The sequence below is a fragment of the Taudactylus pleione genome, unplaced genomic scaffold, assembly GCF_031769625.1.
Source record: "Taudactylus pleione unplaced genomic scaffold, aTauple2 ptg001175l, whole genome shotgun sequence".
Lineage (NCBI taxonomy): Eukaryota > Metazoa > Chordata > Amphibia > Anura > Myobatrachidae > Taudactylus > Taudactylus pleione.
In genome coordinates, this window is record NW_028285576.1 from 228385 (window position 1) to 242500 (window position 14116).

The 14116-nt window shown below is 46.3% G+C and overlaps 1 protein-coding gene across 2 annotated transcripts in view; it reads right to left on the reverse strand.

The window, feature by feature from the left end:
- The window catches only part of PODN (podocan), a 104179-nt gene that overhangs the window by 46526 nt on the left and 43537 nt on the right, over nucleotides 1-14116 (reverse strand). For both annotated transcript variants that reach the window (XM_088462259.1, XM_088462258.1), the window contains exon 5: nucleotides 1409-1518. In XM_088462259.1, coding sequence (XP_088318385.1) covers nucleotides 1409-1518 — 110 coding nt within the window. The remainder of the gene's footprint in view (nucleotides 1-1408; nucleotides 1519-14116) is intronic.

Sequence of the window (14116 nt, forward strand, 5' to 3'; positions counted from 1 at the left end):
TAGGGGGAGGGTTAGGGTTAGGCACTAGGGGGAGGGGGAGGGTTAGGCACTAGGGGGGAGGGTTAGGTATAGGCACTAGGGGGAGGGTTAGGGTTAGGCACTAGGGGGAGGGGGAGGGTTAGGCACTAGGGGGGAGGGTTAGGTATAGGCACTAGGGGGAGGGTTAGGGTTAGGCACTAGGGGGAGGGATAGGTTAGGCACTAGGGGGGAGGGTTAGGGTTAGGCACTAGGGGGAGGGTTAGGGTTAGGCACTAGGGGGAAGGGTTAGGGTTAGGCACTAGATGGAGGGCACTAGGGGGGGATTAGGCACAAGGGGGAGGGTTAGGCACTAGGGGGGGATGGTTAGGGTTAGGAGCTAGGGGGAGGGTTACAACTAATGGGGGAGCGTTAGCTTTAGAGTTAGGGTTAGGCACTAGGGTGGAGGGTTTAGGTTAGGCACTAGGGGGAGGGCTAGGGTTAGGCACTAATGGGGGAGGGTTTGGCACTAGGGGGAGGGTTTGGCACTAATGGGGGAGCGTTAGCTTTAGGGTTAGGCAATAATGGGGGAGAGTTAAGCACTAATGGGGGAGGGTTAGGTACTAGGGTTAGGGTTAGGTACTAGGGGGAAGGTTTAGGGTTAGGCACTAATGGGGGACGGCTAGGGTTAGGCACTAATGGGGGACGGCTTGGCACTGGGGGAGGGTTAGGGTTAGGCACTAATGGGGAACAGCTAGGGTTAGGCATTAGGGGGAGGGTTAGGCACTAGGGGGCGGTTAGGGTTAGGCACGAATGGGGAGGGTTAGGGTTTGGCACTAGGGGGAGGGTTTGGCACTAGGTGGAGAGTTAGGGTTAGGCACTAATGGGGGTCAGCTAGGGTTAGGCACTAGGGGGAGGGGAGGTTAGGTTTAGGCATCGGGAAGGGGTAGGTTAGGTTTAGGCACCGGGGAGGGAGAGGTTAGGGTAGGGAGTTGTCGGTCAGTATCCTAACCCTGTTTTTCTTTACCGCCGGGATCCCGTACCCAACCCCTCCTGACGTGCCAGAATATATGTAGGGACTAATACACTTCTACCCTTTTGGAGAACATGTAAAGACTACACAGTAAATAAACCTTTACATCATTTTCTTGGCAACCAATCTAGTGTCATTACACAGGGCCTGGCTGGGGAAGAGATACTGATCCAACGCTTAGGAGGCAGAATAAGAAGAGACGCGCCTGAGCTGGGCAGTTAGTACATACTGTATCCTTCTGTCTGTTACAGGGAACGTGTGTCTTCCTGTAAGAACCTCTCTATCTTTCTATGGTCCCTATGTTAGTATCTCTCCGTGTTTCCTTTACAGTCTGGTTCTTCTGGCTCACCCCTCCTTACCCGGCACCTACTGAGTATGACGTTTAGGGGACTATATAGACGCTGTGATGTTCTCGCTCACCGTAGATTTGGCTTGTGCCCAAACGTCATTCCATAGATCTTTGTTATAGAATTGGCTGCAAAGTCTGCACTTATCAGGGAGTTCGGCAGGAACCTGGGCGCCATCGTTAGCTACAAATGACAGACAACCAGTTAGAACAATATCTATTTGCTTTGGATAAACACATTTATTGACAGCGTCTTTTACCGATAGATGTATAATATTCCATAGCACTGTAATTAATCACATGATATGACGATTATCCTGGATACAAAAAACAAGAGTATTGTACAGCTGCTCACACTTACTGTACAGCAGAGCCACAACTAGACTTTCTGGTGCCCTGGGCAAGAAGACCATTGGCACCACCCCCCCCCCCTCCACACACATAATTTTGAGATGTGTGCCCAAAATAGGGTGTGGCCTCTTGGGCTGCTATCAGAAATTGTGGGTGTGTATGTGTGTGAGGTGTATGTGCGAGGTGTGTGAGCAGTGTGTGTGTGTGAGGTGTGTGCCAGCTGTGTGGGTGTGAGGTGTGTGTATGTGAGTGTGGTGTGTGTAGTGTATGTGCGAGATGTGTGCGGTGTGTATGTGCTAGGTATGGGTGTGTGTGGGTGTATGCGTGTGGGGTGGTGATGTAGGTGTGTGTGTGACTGGTGTGTGTGTGAGGTGTGTGCAGTGTGTATGTGTTAGGTGTGTGTGAGATGTGTGTGTGTACGTTTGCTGTTTGTCAGGTGTGTGAGGTCCGCTGTGTGTACCTATGTATGTGACCGCTGTGTGTCCGCTGTGTGTGTGAAGTATGTGTGTGTGTGTAAGGTGTGTGTCTGTTTGTGTATGGTGTATGTCTGCTGTGTGTGTGTCACCTGTGTGTGTGAGGTGTGTGTGTGGTGCTCGCACACAGAAGAGTAGGCATGTGGTATGTAGAGTAGGCATGTAGTATGTAGAGTAGGCATGTGGTATGTAGAGTAGGCATGTAGTATGTAGAGTAGGCATGCGGTATGTAGAGCAGGCATGCGGTATGTAGAGCAGGCATGCGGTATGTAGAGCAGGCATGCGGTATGTAGAGCAGGCATGCGGTATGTAGAGCAGGCATGCGGTATGTAGAGCAGGCATGCGGTGTGTAGAGCAGGCATGCGGTGTGTAGAGTAGGCATGCGGTATGTAGAGTAGGCATGTAGTATGTTAGTATGTAGAGTAGGCATGTAGTATGTAGAGTAGGCATGTAGTATGTTGCCTCAGTGCATAGCGCTTACAAGCTGTAAAGTAAGTGACAAATCCATGAAGTAAATCTGTTAATCTTGAGCCTCAGCACAGAGTCTATTTTTGGCCAAACATAACACGGTCTGGCAGAGAGAAATGTCAGCGAGCGCCAGCAGAACACATCCCGCATGTTATCCGCAGCCAGGACCTCTGCATTGTACATTAAGGGGAAAACCTCCCACACTTGGGCCTCCCCTGAGCCAGGCAATCATACAAGCGCCACATCCAATCCTCACAGCCTCGCTTTATATATAACGGCTGTAAGCATGATGGTAAGAAATACAGGTTGTCACTTGTGACCGTCCTAATGATTTCCCAATGACTGGCGGCCCTGCACAGTGGAGGTGGCAATGTGCCACGGATGGTGGCCCTGTGCCGCAGGTGGTGGTAATATGGGTGGTCCTGTTTTGCAGACAGTGGCCTAGCCACGGATCCCCAATCTTCATACATCACCACGCTTGATCACACATTGACATATTTTGTATATTGTTTCCATCTTGACCTCTTCTGGGTTAAATATAAGATTATAATGTGCAGGAAGCTGCCCCCCCCCCCCCCTCTCCCCTCCCAGAGACCTCATTATACTGACTGAGCAGTTTTCTAATATATGGGAAGAAGGGAAAAGTTCATTTAAAAATTACACTTTAATTTTCACACCCAAAATCAATTCCTATAATGTTTTCGGGCACCAGCACAGTTACATGTGGGGAAGAAATTAGCTCATGTCACAGCGTTGTCTGCGCATTCCTGTTCATTTGTCACACCGTGTATTATTCCCATAGGGACCACAAATCAGACACTATTACATCCCCCTAGATACCTGCAGCAGGACCAGCCCTGAAGGTTGGAAGAGAATAATGATATTGGCACAAATAAGAGCAGGCAGCTGGCAGATATACTGTATATACAATACAGTATATATATATATATATATATTTACACACACAGGAGGCTTAGGGCCTGATTCAGAGCCGCACGTAAGCGGCCGCTCGTTCGCTCCTAGCAATGTTTGCCCAACTGCGCATGCGTACAGATCGTTATATGCATGCGCGAACCAGTCAGTGCGGTCGAAATTCATGTGCTCGCAAAATAGCGAATGCCTGCTAATATGAGTGACAGGAGGAGGCGTATGTGGGTGGTAACAGGGGAAGGTGCTTGAAAACGGGGAAGGGAGATCCGATCGCAGGCGTGCTTAAAGGTCAAAACGGGTGTGCATAATTAATACAGCAGCGTCATTGACCACGTCACTGGGTTATTTTATAGCCAGAACTGCTCGCAAGATTTTGGTAGCAAAAACCAACCACAAGAATAGCGAGCAGTTCATACCCTGGTCGATGTACTCGATTAATCTAATAAATAGCGGACATGACGTAGGATGCGAGGAGCCAGGGGGCGTATTTTCCCAAAAAACGACCGCAAGTTCTGTTCGCTTGTTCAGACATAGAGGCGTGAACAGGCCGCAAAGAGTGAACGGTTCATATGAATAGCCACCCCTATTTTCTGGACGAGCGAGCGCTAATTGCGTCCGGCTCTGAATCAGGCCCTTAGTGCTCATTGCTCGGCACTCTGTAGCTTTATGTTACATCTAACATAGAAGTAATATACATACACACTTGCACATAGAATGATTATACACACACACTTGCACATAGAATGATTATACACACACACTTGCACATAGAAGTGATATACATACACACTTGCACATAGAATGATTATACACACACACTTGCACATAGAAGTGATATACATACACACTTGCACATAGAATGATTATACACACACACTTGCACATAGAAGTGATATACATACACACTTGCACATAGAATGATTATACATACACACTTGCACATAGAATGATTATACATACACACTCGCACATAGAAGTGATATACACACACACTCGCACATAGAAGTGATATACACACACACTCGCACATAGAAGTGATATACATACACACTTACACATAGAAATGATTATACATACACACTCGCACATAGAAATGATTATACATACACACTCGCACATAGAAGTGATATACACACACACTTGCACATAGAAGTGATATACATACACACTTGCACATAGAAGTGATATACATACACACTTACACATAGAAGTGATATACATACACACTTGCACATAGAAGTGATATACACATGGATATACACACACACTTACACATAGAAGTGATCTACATACACACTTGCACATATAAATGATTATACATACACACTCGCACATAGAAGTGATATACACACACACTTACACATAGAAGTGATATACATACACACTCGCACATAGAAGTGATATACACACACACTTGCACATAGAAGTGATATACACACACACTCGCACATAGAAGTGATATACACACACACTTACACATAGAAGTGATATACATACACACTCGCACATAGAAGTGATATACATACACACTTACACATAGAAGTGATATACATACACACTTGCACATAGAAATGATTATGCATACACACTCGCACGTAGAAGTGATATACACACACACTCGCACATAGAAGTGATACACACACACTCGCACATAGAAGTGATATACATACACACTTGCACATAGAATGATTATACATACACACTTGCATATAGAAGTGATATACACACATACTCGCACATAGAAGTGATACACACACACTCGCACATAGAAGTGATATACATACACACTTGCACATAGAATGATTATACATACACACTTGCATATAGAAGTGATATACACACATACTCGCACATAGAAGTGATACACACACACTCGCACATAGAAGTGATATACATACACACTTGCACATAGAATGATTATACATACACACTTGCATATAGAAGTGATATACACACATACTCGCACATAGAAGTGATATACATACACACACTCGCACATAGAAGTGATATACATACACACTTGCACATAGAAGTGATATACATACACACTTGCACATAGAAGTGATATACATACACACTTGCACATAGAATGATTATACATACACACTTGCACATAGAATGATTATACATACACACTCGCACATAGAAGTGATATACACACACACTCGCACATAGAAGTGATATACACACACACTCGCACATAGAAGTGATATACATACACACTCGCACATAGAAATGATTATACATACACACTCGCACATAGAAATGATTATACATACACACTCGCACATAGAAGTGATATACACACACACTTGCACATAGAAGTGATATACATACACACTTGCACATAGAAGTGATATACATACACACTTGCACATAGAAGTGATATACATACACACTTACACATAGAAGTGATATACATACACACTTGCACATAGAAGTGATATACACATGGATATACACACACACTTACACATAGAAGTGATCTACATACACACTTGCACATAGAAGTGATATACACACACACACTCGCACATAGAATGGATATACATACACACTTACACGTAGAAGTGATATACACACACACTCGCACATAGAAGTGATACACACACACTCGCACATAGAAGTGATATACATACACACTTGCACATAGAATGATTATACATACACACTCGCACATAGAAGATACACACACACTTACACAAAGAAGTGATATACACACACACTTACACATAGAAGTGATATACATACACACTCGCACATAGAAGTGATATACACACACACTCGCACATAGAAGTGATATACACACACACTCACACATAGAAGTGATATACACACACACTTGCACATAGAAGTGATATACATACACACTTGCACATAGAAGTGATATACATACACACACTCGCACATAGAAGTGATATACATACACACTTGCACATAGAAGTGATATACATACTAGGGGTGAGCGGGTTCGGATTTCTGAAATCCGAGCCCCCCCGATCCGAGTCCGATCCGAGTCAGGCTCGACTTTTCCCGCCTGACTCGGATCTGAAATCGAGGCAAAACGTCATCTTCCCGCCTTCCGAGTCTCGCGGGTTTTGGATCCTATATAAGGTACACACGTCGGCGCCATTTTCTCACTCGGCTGTGGACAGTGAAGAGGGAGGGTGGGAGTTAGGGCTGTGTAGTGTAGTGTAGTGTAGTGCTGCTGTTGTCCACTACTTCAAAGTCCATAGGGGCTGGCTGTGTTGTGCTGTGCTGCTGTTGTTAATAGGGGCTGTGTCCACTACTTCAAAGTCCATAGGGGCTGGCTGGACTGTGTTGTGCAGTCAGTTCTCCATAGGGGCTGTGTCCACTCCAAAGTCCTGTGCAGTGTCCCAGTCCTAAAGGAGTGCTGTAGTGTTGTCCAGGGGGTGCTCTGTCCATCAGGGGTGCTCCCCCCAAGTGCTAAAAAAATAATATATTTTCTGTGTTTGTGAATTGTGTGCGCAGTAGCCGCACGTGCATCAACAAAGTAGTGCCAAGAGTGCGCCTGTGTCATAAGTAAAGGGCCGGCTGGCTTGACCGTTAAGGGTGCTGTAACCCCCGAAAGTACACTCCAGTCCAAACCAAAAAAAAAAATATTTTCTGTGTTTGTGAATTGTGTGCGCAGTAGCCGCACGTGCATCAACAAAGTAGTGCCAAGCGTGCACCTGTGTCATAAGTAAAGGGCCGGCTGGCTTGACCGTTAAAGGTGCTGTAACCCCCGAAAGTACACTCCAGTCCAAACCAAAAAAAAAATTATTTTCTGTGTTTGTGAATTGTGTGCGCAGTAGCCTCACGTGCATCAACAAAGTAGTGCCAAGCGTGCGCCTGTGTCATAAGTAAAGGGCCGGCTGGCTTGACCGTTAAGGGTGCTGTAACCCCCGAAAGTACACTCCAGTCCAAATCAAAAAAAAAATTATTTTCTGTGTTTGTGAATTGTGTGCGCAGTAGCCACACGTGCATCAACAAAGTAGTGCCAAGCGTGCGCCTGTGTCATAAGTAAAGGGCCGGCTGGCTTGACCGTTAAAGGGTGCTGTAACCCCCAAAGTACACTCCAGTCCAAACCAAAAAAAAAATTATTTTCTGTGTTTGTGAATTGTGTGCGCAGTAGCCGCACGTGCATCAACAAAGTAGTGCCAAGCGTGCGCCTGTGTCATAAGTAAAGGGCCGGCTGGCTTGACCGTTAAGGGTGCTGTAACCCCCGAAAGTACACTCCAGTCCAAACCAAAAAAAAAATTATTTTCTGTGTTTGTGAATTGTGTGCGCAGTAGCCGCACGTGCATCAACAAAGTAGTGCCAAGCGTGCGCCTGTGTCATAAGTAAAGGGCCGGCTGGCTTGACCGTTAAGGGTGCTGTAACCCCCGAAAGTACACTCCAGTCCAAACCAAAAAAAAAATTATTTTCTGTGTTTGTGAATTGTGTGCGCAGTAGCCGCACGTGCATCAACAAAGTAGTGCCAAGCGTGCGCCTGTGTCATAAGTAAAGGGCCGGCTGGCTTGACCGTTAAGGGTGCTGTAACCCCCGAAAGTACACTCCAGTCCAAACCAAAAAAAAAATTATTTTCTGTGTTTGTGAATTGTGTGCGCAGTAGCCGCACGTGCATCAACAAAGTAGTGCCAAGCGTGCGCCTGTGTCATAAGTAAAGGGCCGGCTGGCTTGACCGTTAAAGGGTGCTGTAACCCCCAAAGTACACTCCAGTCCAAACCAAAAAAAAAATTATTTTCTGTGTTTGTGAATTGTGTGCGCAGTAGCCGCACGTGCATCAACAAAGTAGTGCCAAGCGTGCGCCTGTGTCATAAGTAAAGGGCCGGCTGGCTTGACCGTTAAAGGGTGCTGTAACCCCCGAAAGTACACTCCAGTCCAAACCAAAAAAAAATTATTTTCTGTGTTTGTGAATTGTGTGCGCAGTAGCCGCACGTGCATCAACAAAGTAGTGCCAAGAGTGCGCCTGTGTCATAAGTAAAGGGCCGGCTGGCTTGACCGTTAAAGGGTGCTGTAACCCCCGAAAGTACACTCCAGTCCAAACCAAAAAAAAATTATTTTCTGTGTTTGTGAATTGTGTGCGCAGTAGCCGCACGTGCATCAACAAAGTAGTGCCAAGAGTGCGCCTGTGTCATAAGTAAAGGGCCGGCTGGCTTGACCGTTAAAGGGTGCTGTAACCCACAAAGTACACTCCAGTCCAAACCCAAAAAAAAATTATTTTCTGTGTTTAGCCGCACGTATATATCAAATCGATATAACATAAATGGAGGACCAAACTTTCTCCGATAAAAATAAAATAGAGAAAGATCAAGAACCACTTCCTCCTAGTGCTGAAGCTGCTGCCACTAGTCATGACATAGACGATAACATGCCATCAACGTCGTCTGCCAAGGCCGATGCCCAATGTCATAGTAGAGGGCACATACAATCCCAAATGGCAAAGTTCAGGAAAATGACCTTGAAAAAGACATTTAAATCAGCTGAAGAGAAACGTAAACTTGCCAATATGCCATTTACGACACGGAGTGGCAAGGAACGGCTAAGGTCGATCCCTAGTATGTTCATGACTAGTGGTTCAGCTTCACATGACGATGGAAGCCCTCCTCCCACTAAAAAAATCAAAAGAGTTAAGCTGGCAAAAGCACAGCGAAGAACTGTGCTTTCTAAGAAGATATCACAAATCCCCAAGGAGAGTCCAAGTGTGGTGGTGGTTGCGATGCCTGACCTTCCCAGCACTGGACGGGAAGAGGTGGCTCTTTCCACCATTTGCACGCCCCCTGCAAGTGCTGAAAGGAGCACCCACAGTCCACTTGCTGATATGCAAATTGAAGATGTCACTGTTGAAGTACAACAGGATGAGGATACTGGTGTAGCTGGCGCTGAGGAGGAAGTTGGCGAGGAGGATTCTGATGGTGATGTGGTTTGTTTAAATCAGGCTCCGGGGGAGACAGTTGTTGTCCGTGGGATGAAAAAGCCCATCACGGTCATGCCTGGGCAGAAGACCAAACATTCCACCTCTTTGGTCTGGCAATATTTCTATCCAAATCCGGACAACAACTGTCTTGCCATATGTACCATATGTAAAGGTGAAATAAGTAGGGGTAGGGACGTCAACCACCTAGGAACATCCTCCCTTATACGGCACCTGCAGCGCGTTCATAAAAAGTTACTGTCAAGTTCAGAAACTTTGGCTAAGACCGTAAGCAGTCCAGGGACACCTAAATCCCGTTGTCCTGTTGTATCCAAGCGCCTGCAAACCACACCGTCAACTCCCTCCTCGTCAATTTCCTCCTTAGTTAGGATCGGAAGTAGTCCTGCAGGCCATGTCACTGGCATGACTGACTCTCCTATCCGGGATTCCTCCGGAGGATCCTGCATTGCTACGCCTACTGCTGCCGCTGCTGCTGTTGCTGCTGCTGGGAGTCGTTCATCATCCCAGAGAGGAAGTAGGAACACCACTACTTTTACTAAACAATTGACCCTCCAACAGTCCTTAGCGAGGAGGATGAAGTACGACAGCAGTCATCCTGAAGCAAAACGTATAACTGAGGCCTTGACTGCTATGTTGGTGTTAGACGTGCGTCCGGTATCCGCCATTAGTGCAGTGGGATTTAGACAATTGATGGAGGTAGTGTGTCCCCGGTTCCAAATCCCGTCTAGATTCCACTTCACTAGGCAGGCGATACCGAGACTGTACAGAAACGTCAGAAAAAGTGTCCTCAGTGTCCTGAAAAATGCCGTTGTACACAATGTCCACTTAACCACGGACATGTGGACAAGTGGAACAGGGCAGACTAAGGACTATATGACTGTGACAGCCCACTGGGTAGATGTATCACCTTACGCAGCAACAGCAGCAGCGTCACCAGTAGCAGCATCTCAGAAACGCCAGCTCGTTACAAGGCAGGCTACGCTGTGTATCACCGGTTTCAGTAAGAGGCACACCGCCGACAACCTCTTAGAGAAACTGAGGGAAATCATCGCCCAGTGGCTTACCCCACTTAGACTCTCCTGGGGATTTGTGATATCTGACAACGCCACCAATATTGTGCGGGCATTACATCTGGGCAAATTCCAGCACGTCCCATGTTTTGCTCACACAATAAACTTGGTGGTGCAGAATTTTCTGAAAAGCGACAGGGGCGTGCAGGAGACGCTTTGGGTGGCCCGAAAAATTTCTGGCCACTTTCGCCATTCAGCGACTGCGTGCCGAAGACTGGAGCGCCAGCAAACACTCTTGAACCTGCCCCGCCATCACCTGAAGCAAGAGGTTGTGACGCGGTGGAACTCAACCCTCTATATGCTTCAGAGGATGGAGGAGCAGCAAAAGGCCATACAAGCCTATACATCCACCTATGACATAGGCAAAGGAGGGGGTATGCACCTGACTCAAGCGCAGTGGAGAATGATTTCCGTGTTGTGCAAGGTTCTCCAGCCCTTCGAACTTGCCACACGTGAAGTCAGTTCAGACACAGCCAGCTTGAGTCAGGTCATTCCCCTCATCAGGCTTTTGCAGAAGCAGCTGGAGAAAGTGAAGGAGGAGCTAAGACGGAGCGATTCCGCTCGGCATGTGGGACTTGTGGATGAAGCCCTTCATTCGCTTTGCCAGGATTCCAGGGTGGTCAATCTGTTGAAATCAGACCACTACGTTTTGGCCACCGTGCTCGATCCTAGGTTTAAAGCCTATGTGGTGTCTCTCTTTCCGGCCGACACAAGCCTGCAGAGGTGCAAAGACCTGCTGGTGAACACACTGTCAGCTGAAGCGGAACGTGACACGTCAACGGCTCCTTCTTCATTTTCTCCCGCAACTGGGGCTGCCAGGAAAAAACTTAGGTATCCTAAGCAACCCGCTGGCGGTGATGCAGGGCAGGCAGGACCAAGTTTGGACATCTGGTCCGGACTGAAGGACCTGGCAACAATTTCTGACATGTCTACTGTCACTGCATATGATACTGTCACCATTGACAGAATGGTGGAGGATTACATCGGTGACAGCATCCAAGTAGGCATGTCAGACAGTCCATACCTGTACTGGCAGGAAAAAGAGGCAATTTGGAGGCCCCTGTACAAACTGGCTCTATTTTACCTGAGTTGCCCCCCCTCCAGTGTGTACTCCGAAAGAGTGTTTAGTGCAGCCGGGAACCTTGTCAGCGAAAGGCGTAGGAGGTTGCTTCCACAGAATGTGGAGAAGATGATGTTCATCAAAATGAATTATCAGCTCTTCCAGGGAGACCAGCCTCCAGAAGGTACAGAGGGACCTGTGGTGGTGGATTCAAGTGGGGACGAGTTAATACTTTGTGAGGATGAGGATGTACACACTGAAGAGGGTGAGGAATCGGTGGATGAGGAGGATGAGGATGACATCTTGCCTCCGTAGAGCCAGTTTGTGCAGGGACACATTAATTGCCAGCTTGTTTTGTGGGGGCCCAAACGAACCAATCATTTCAGCCACAGTTGTGTGGCAGACCCTGGCGCTGAAATGATTGATTTGTTAAAGTGTGCATGTCCTGTTTATACAACATAAGGGTGGGTGGGAGGGCCCAAGGACAATTCCATCTTGCACTTCTTTTTTTTCTTTGCATTATGTACAGTTTGGGGCCTAGTTTTTCTAACTGCCATCCTGTCTGCCACTGCAGTGTCACTCCTAGATGGGTCACGTGTTTGTGCCGCCCACTCGTGTCGCTTAGCATAGTCATCCAGCTACCTCGGTGCAACCTTTTGGACATGAAAACACTATTGTGAGGTGTGAGGTGTTCAGAATAGACTGGAAATGAGTGGAAATTAAGGTTATTGAGGTTAATAATAGCATAGGAGCAGAAAAACCTACAAATTCTGTGATTTTAGCTGTTTTTATGCTTTTTAAAAAAAAAATACAGATCCAAAACACAAAACCCAGAACCCAAAACACGGAAGGGTGGTTTTGGCAAAACCAATCCAGATCCAAAACACGAAGAAAGATCCAGATCCAAAACCAAAACACAAAACACGAAAAGTGGCCGGTGCACACCCCTAATACATACACACTCGCACATAGAAGTGATACACACACACTCGCACATAGAAGTGATATACATACACACTTGCACATAGAAGTGATATACATACACACTAGCACATAGAAGTGATACACACACACTCGCACATAGAAGTGATATACATACACACTAGCACATAGAAGTGATACACACACACTCGCACATAGAAGTGATATACATACACACTAGCACATAGAAGTGATATACATACACACTCGCACCTAGAAGTGATATACATACACACTTGCACATAGAAGTGATATACACACACACTCGCACATAGAAGTGATACACACACACTCTCACATAGAAGTGATATACATACACACTCGCACATAGAAGTGATACACACACACTCGCACATAGAAGTGATACACACACACTCGCACATAGAAGTAATATACATACACACTCGCATATAGAAGTGATATACACACACACTCGCACATAGAAGTGATACACACACACTCTCACATAGAAGTGATATACATACACACTCGCACATAGAAGTGATACACACACACTCGCACATAGAAGTAATATACATACACACTCGCATATAGAAGTGATATACACACACACTCGCACATAGAAGTGATACACACACACTCGCACATAGAAGTGATACACACACACTCGCACATAGAAGTGATACACACACACTCGCACATAGAAGTGATACACACACACTCGCACATAGAAGTAATATACATACACACTCGCACATAGAAGTGATATACACACACTCGCACATAGAAGTGATATACATACACACTTGCACATAGAAGTGATATACACACACACTCGCACATAGAAGTGATACACACACACTCGCACATAGAAGTGATATACACACACACTCGCACATAGAAGTGATATACACACACTCGCACATAGAAGTGATACACACACACTCGCACATAGAAGTGATACACACACACTCGCACATAGAAGTGATACACACACACTCGCACATAGAAGTGATATACACACACACTCGCACATAGAAGTGATATACACACACTCGCACATAGAAGTGATATACACACACTCGCACATAGAAGTGATACACACACACTCGCACATAGAAGTGATACACACACACTCGCACATAGAAGTGATACACACACACTCGCACATAGAAGTAATATACATACACACTCGCACATAGAAGTGATATACACACACTCGCACATAGAAGTGATATACATACACACTTGCACATAGAAGTGATATACACACACACTCGCACATAGAAGTGATACACACACACTCGCACATAGAAGTGATATACACACACACTCGCACATAGAAGTGATATACACACACACTCGCACATAGAAGTGATATACACACACTCGCACAAGCTCTGACCTTACTCAGGAATTTCTAACCTCGTTGCACGCAGTGAGTACACAAGCTGCGTAGGGCGTTGCAGTGGCTAATGTATGCACACCCCTGTAACGGCGTTTAAACGCACTGGCACGCCTGCGTTTTGCCGACCACCCCCCCATCACCG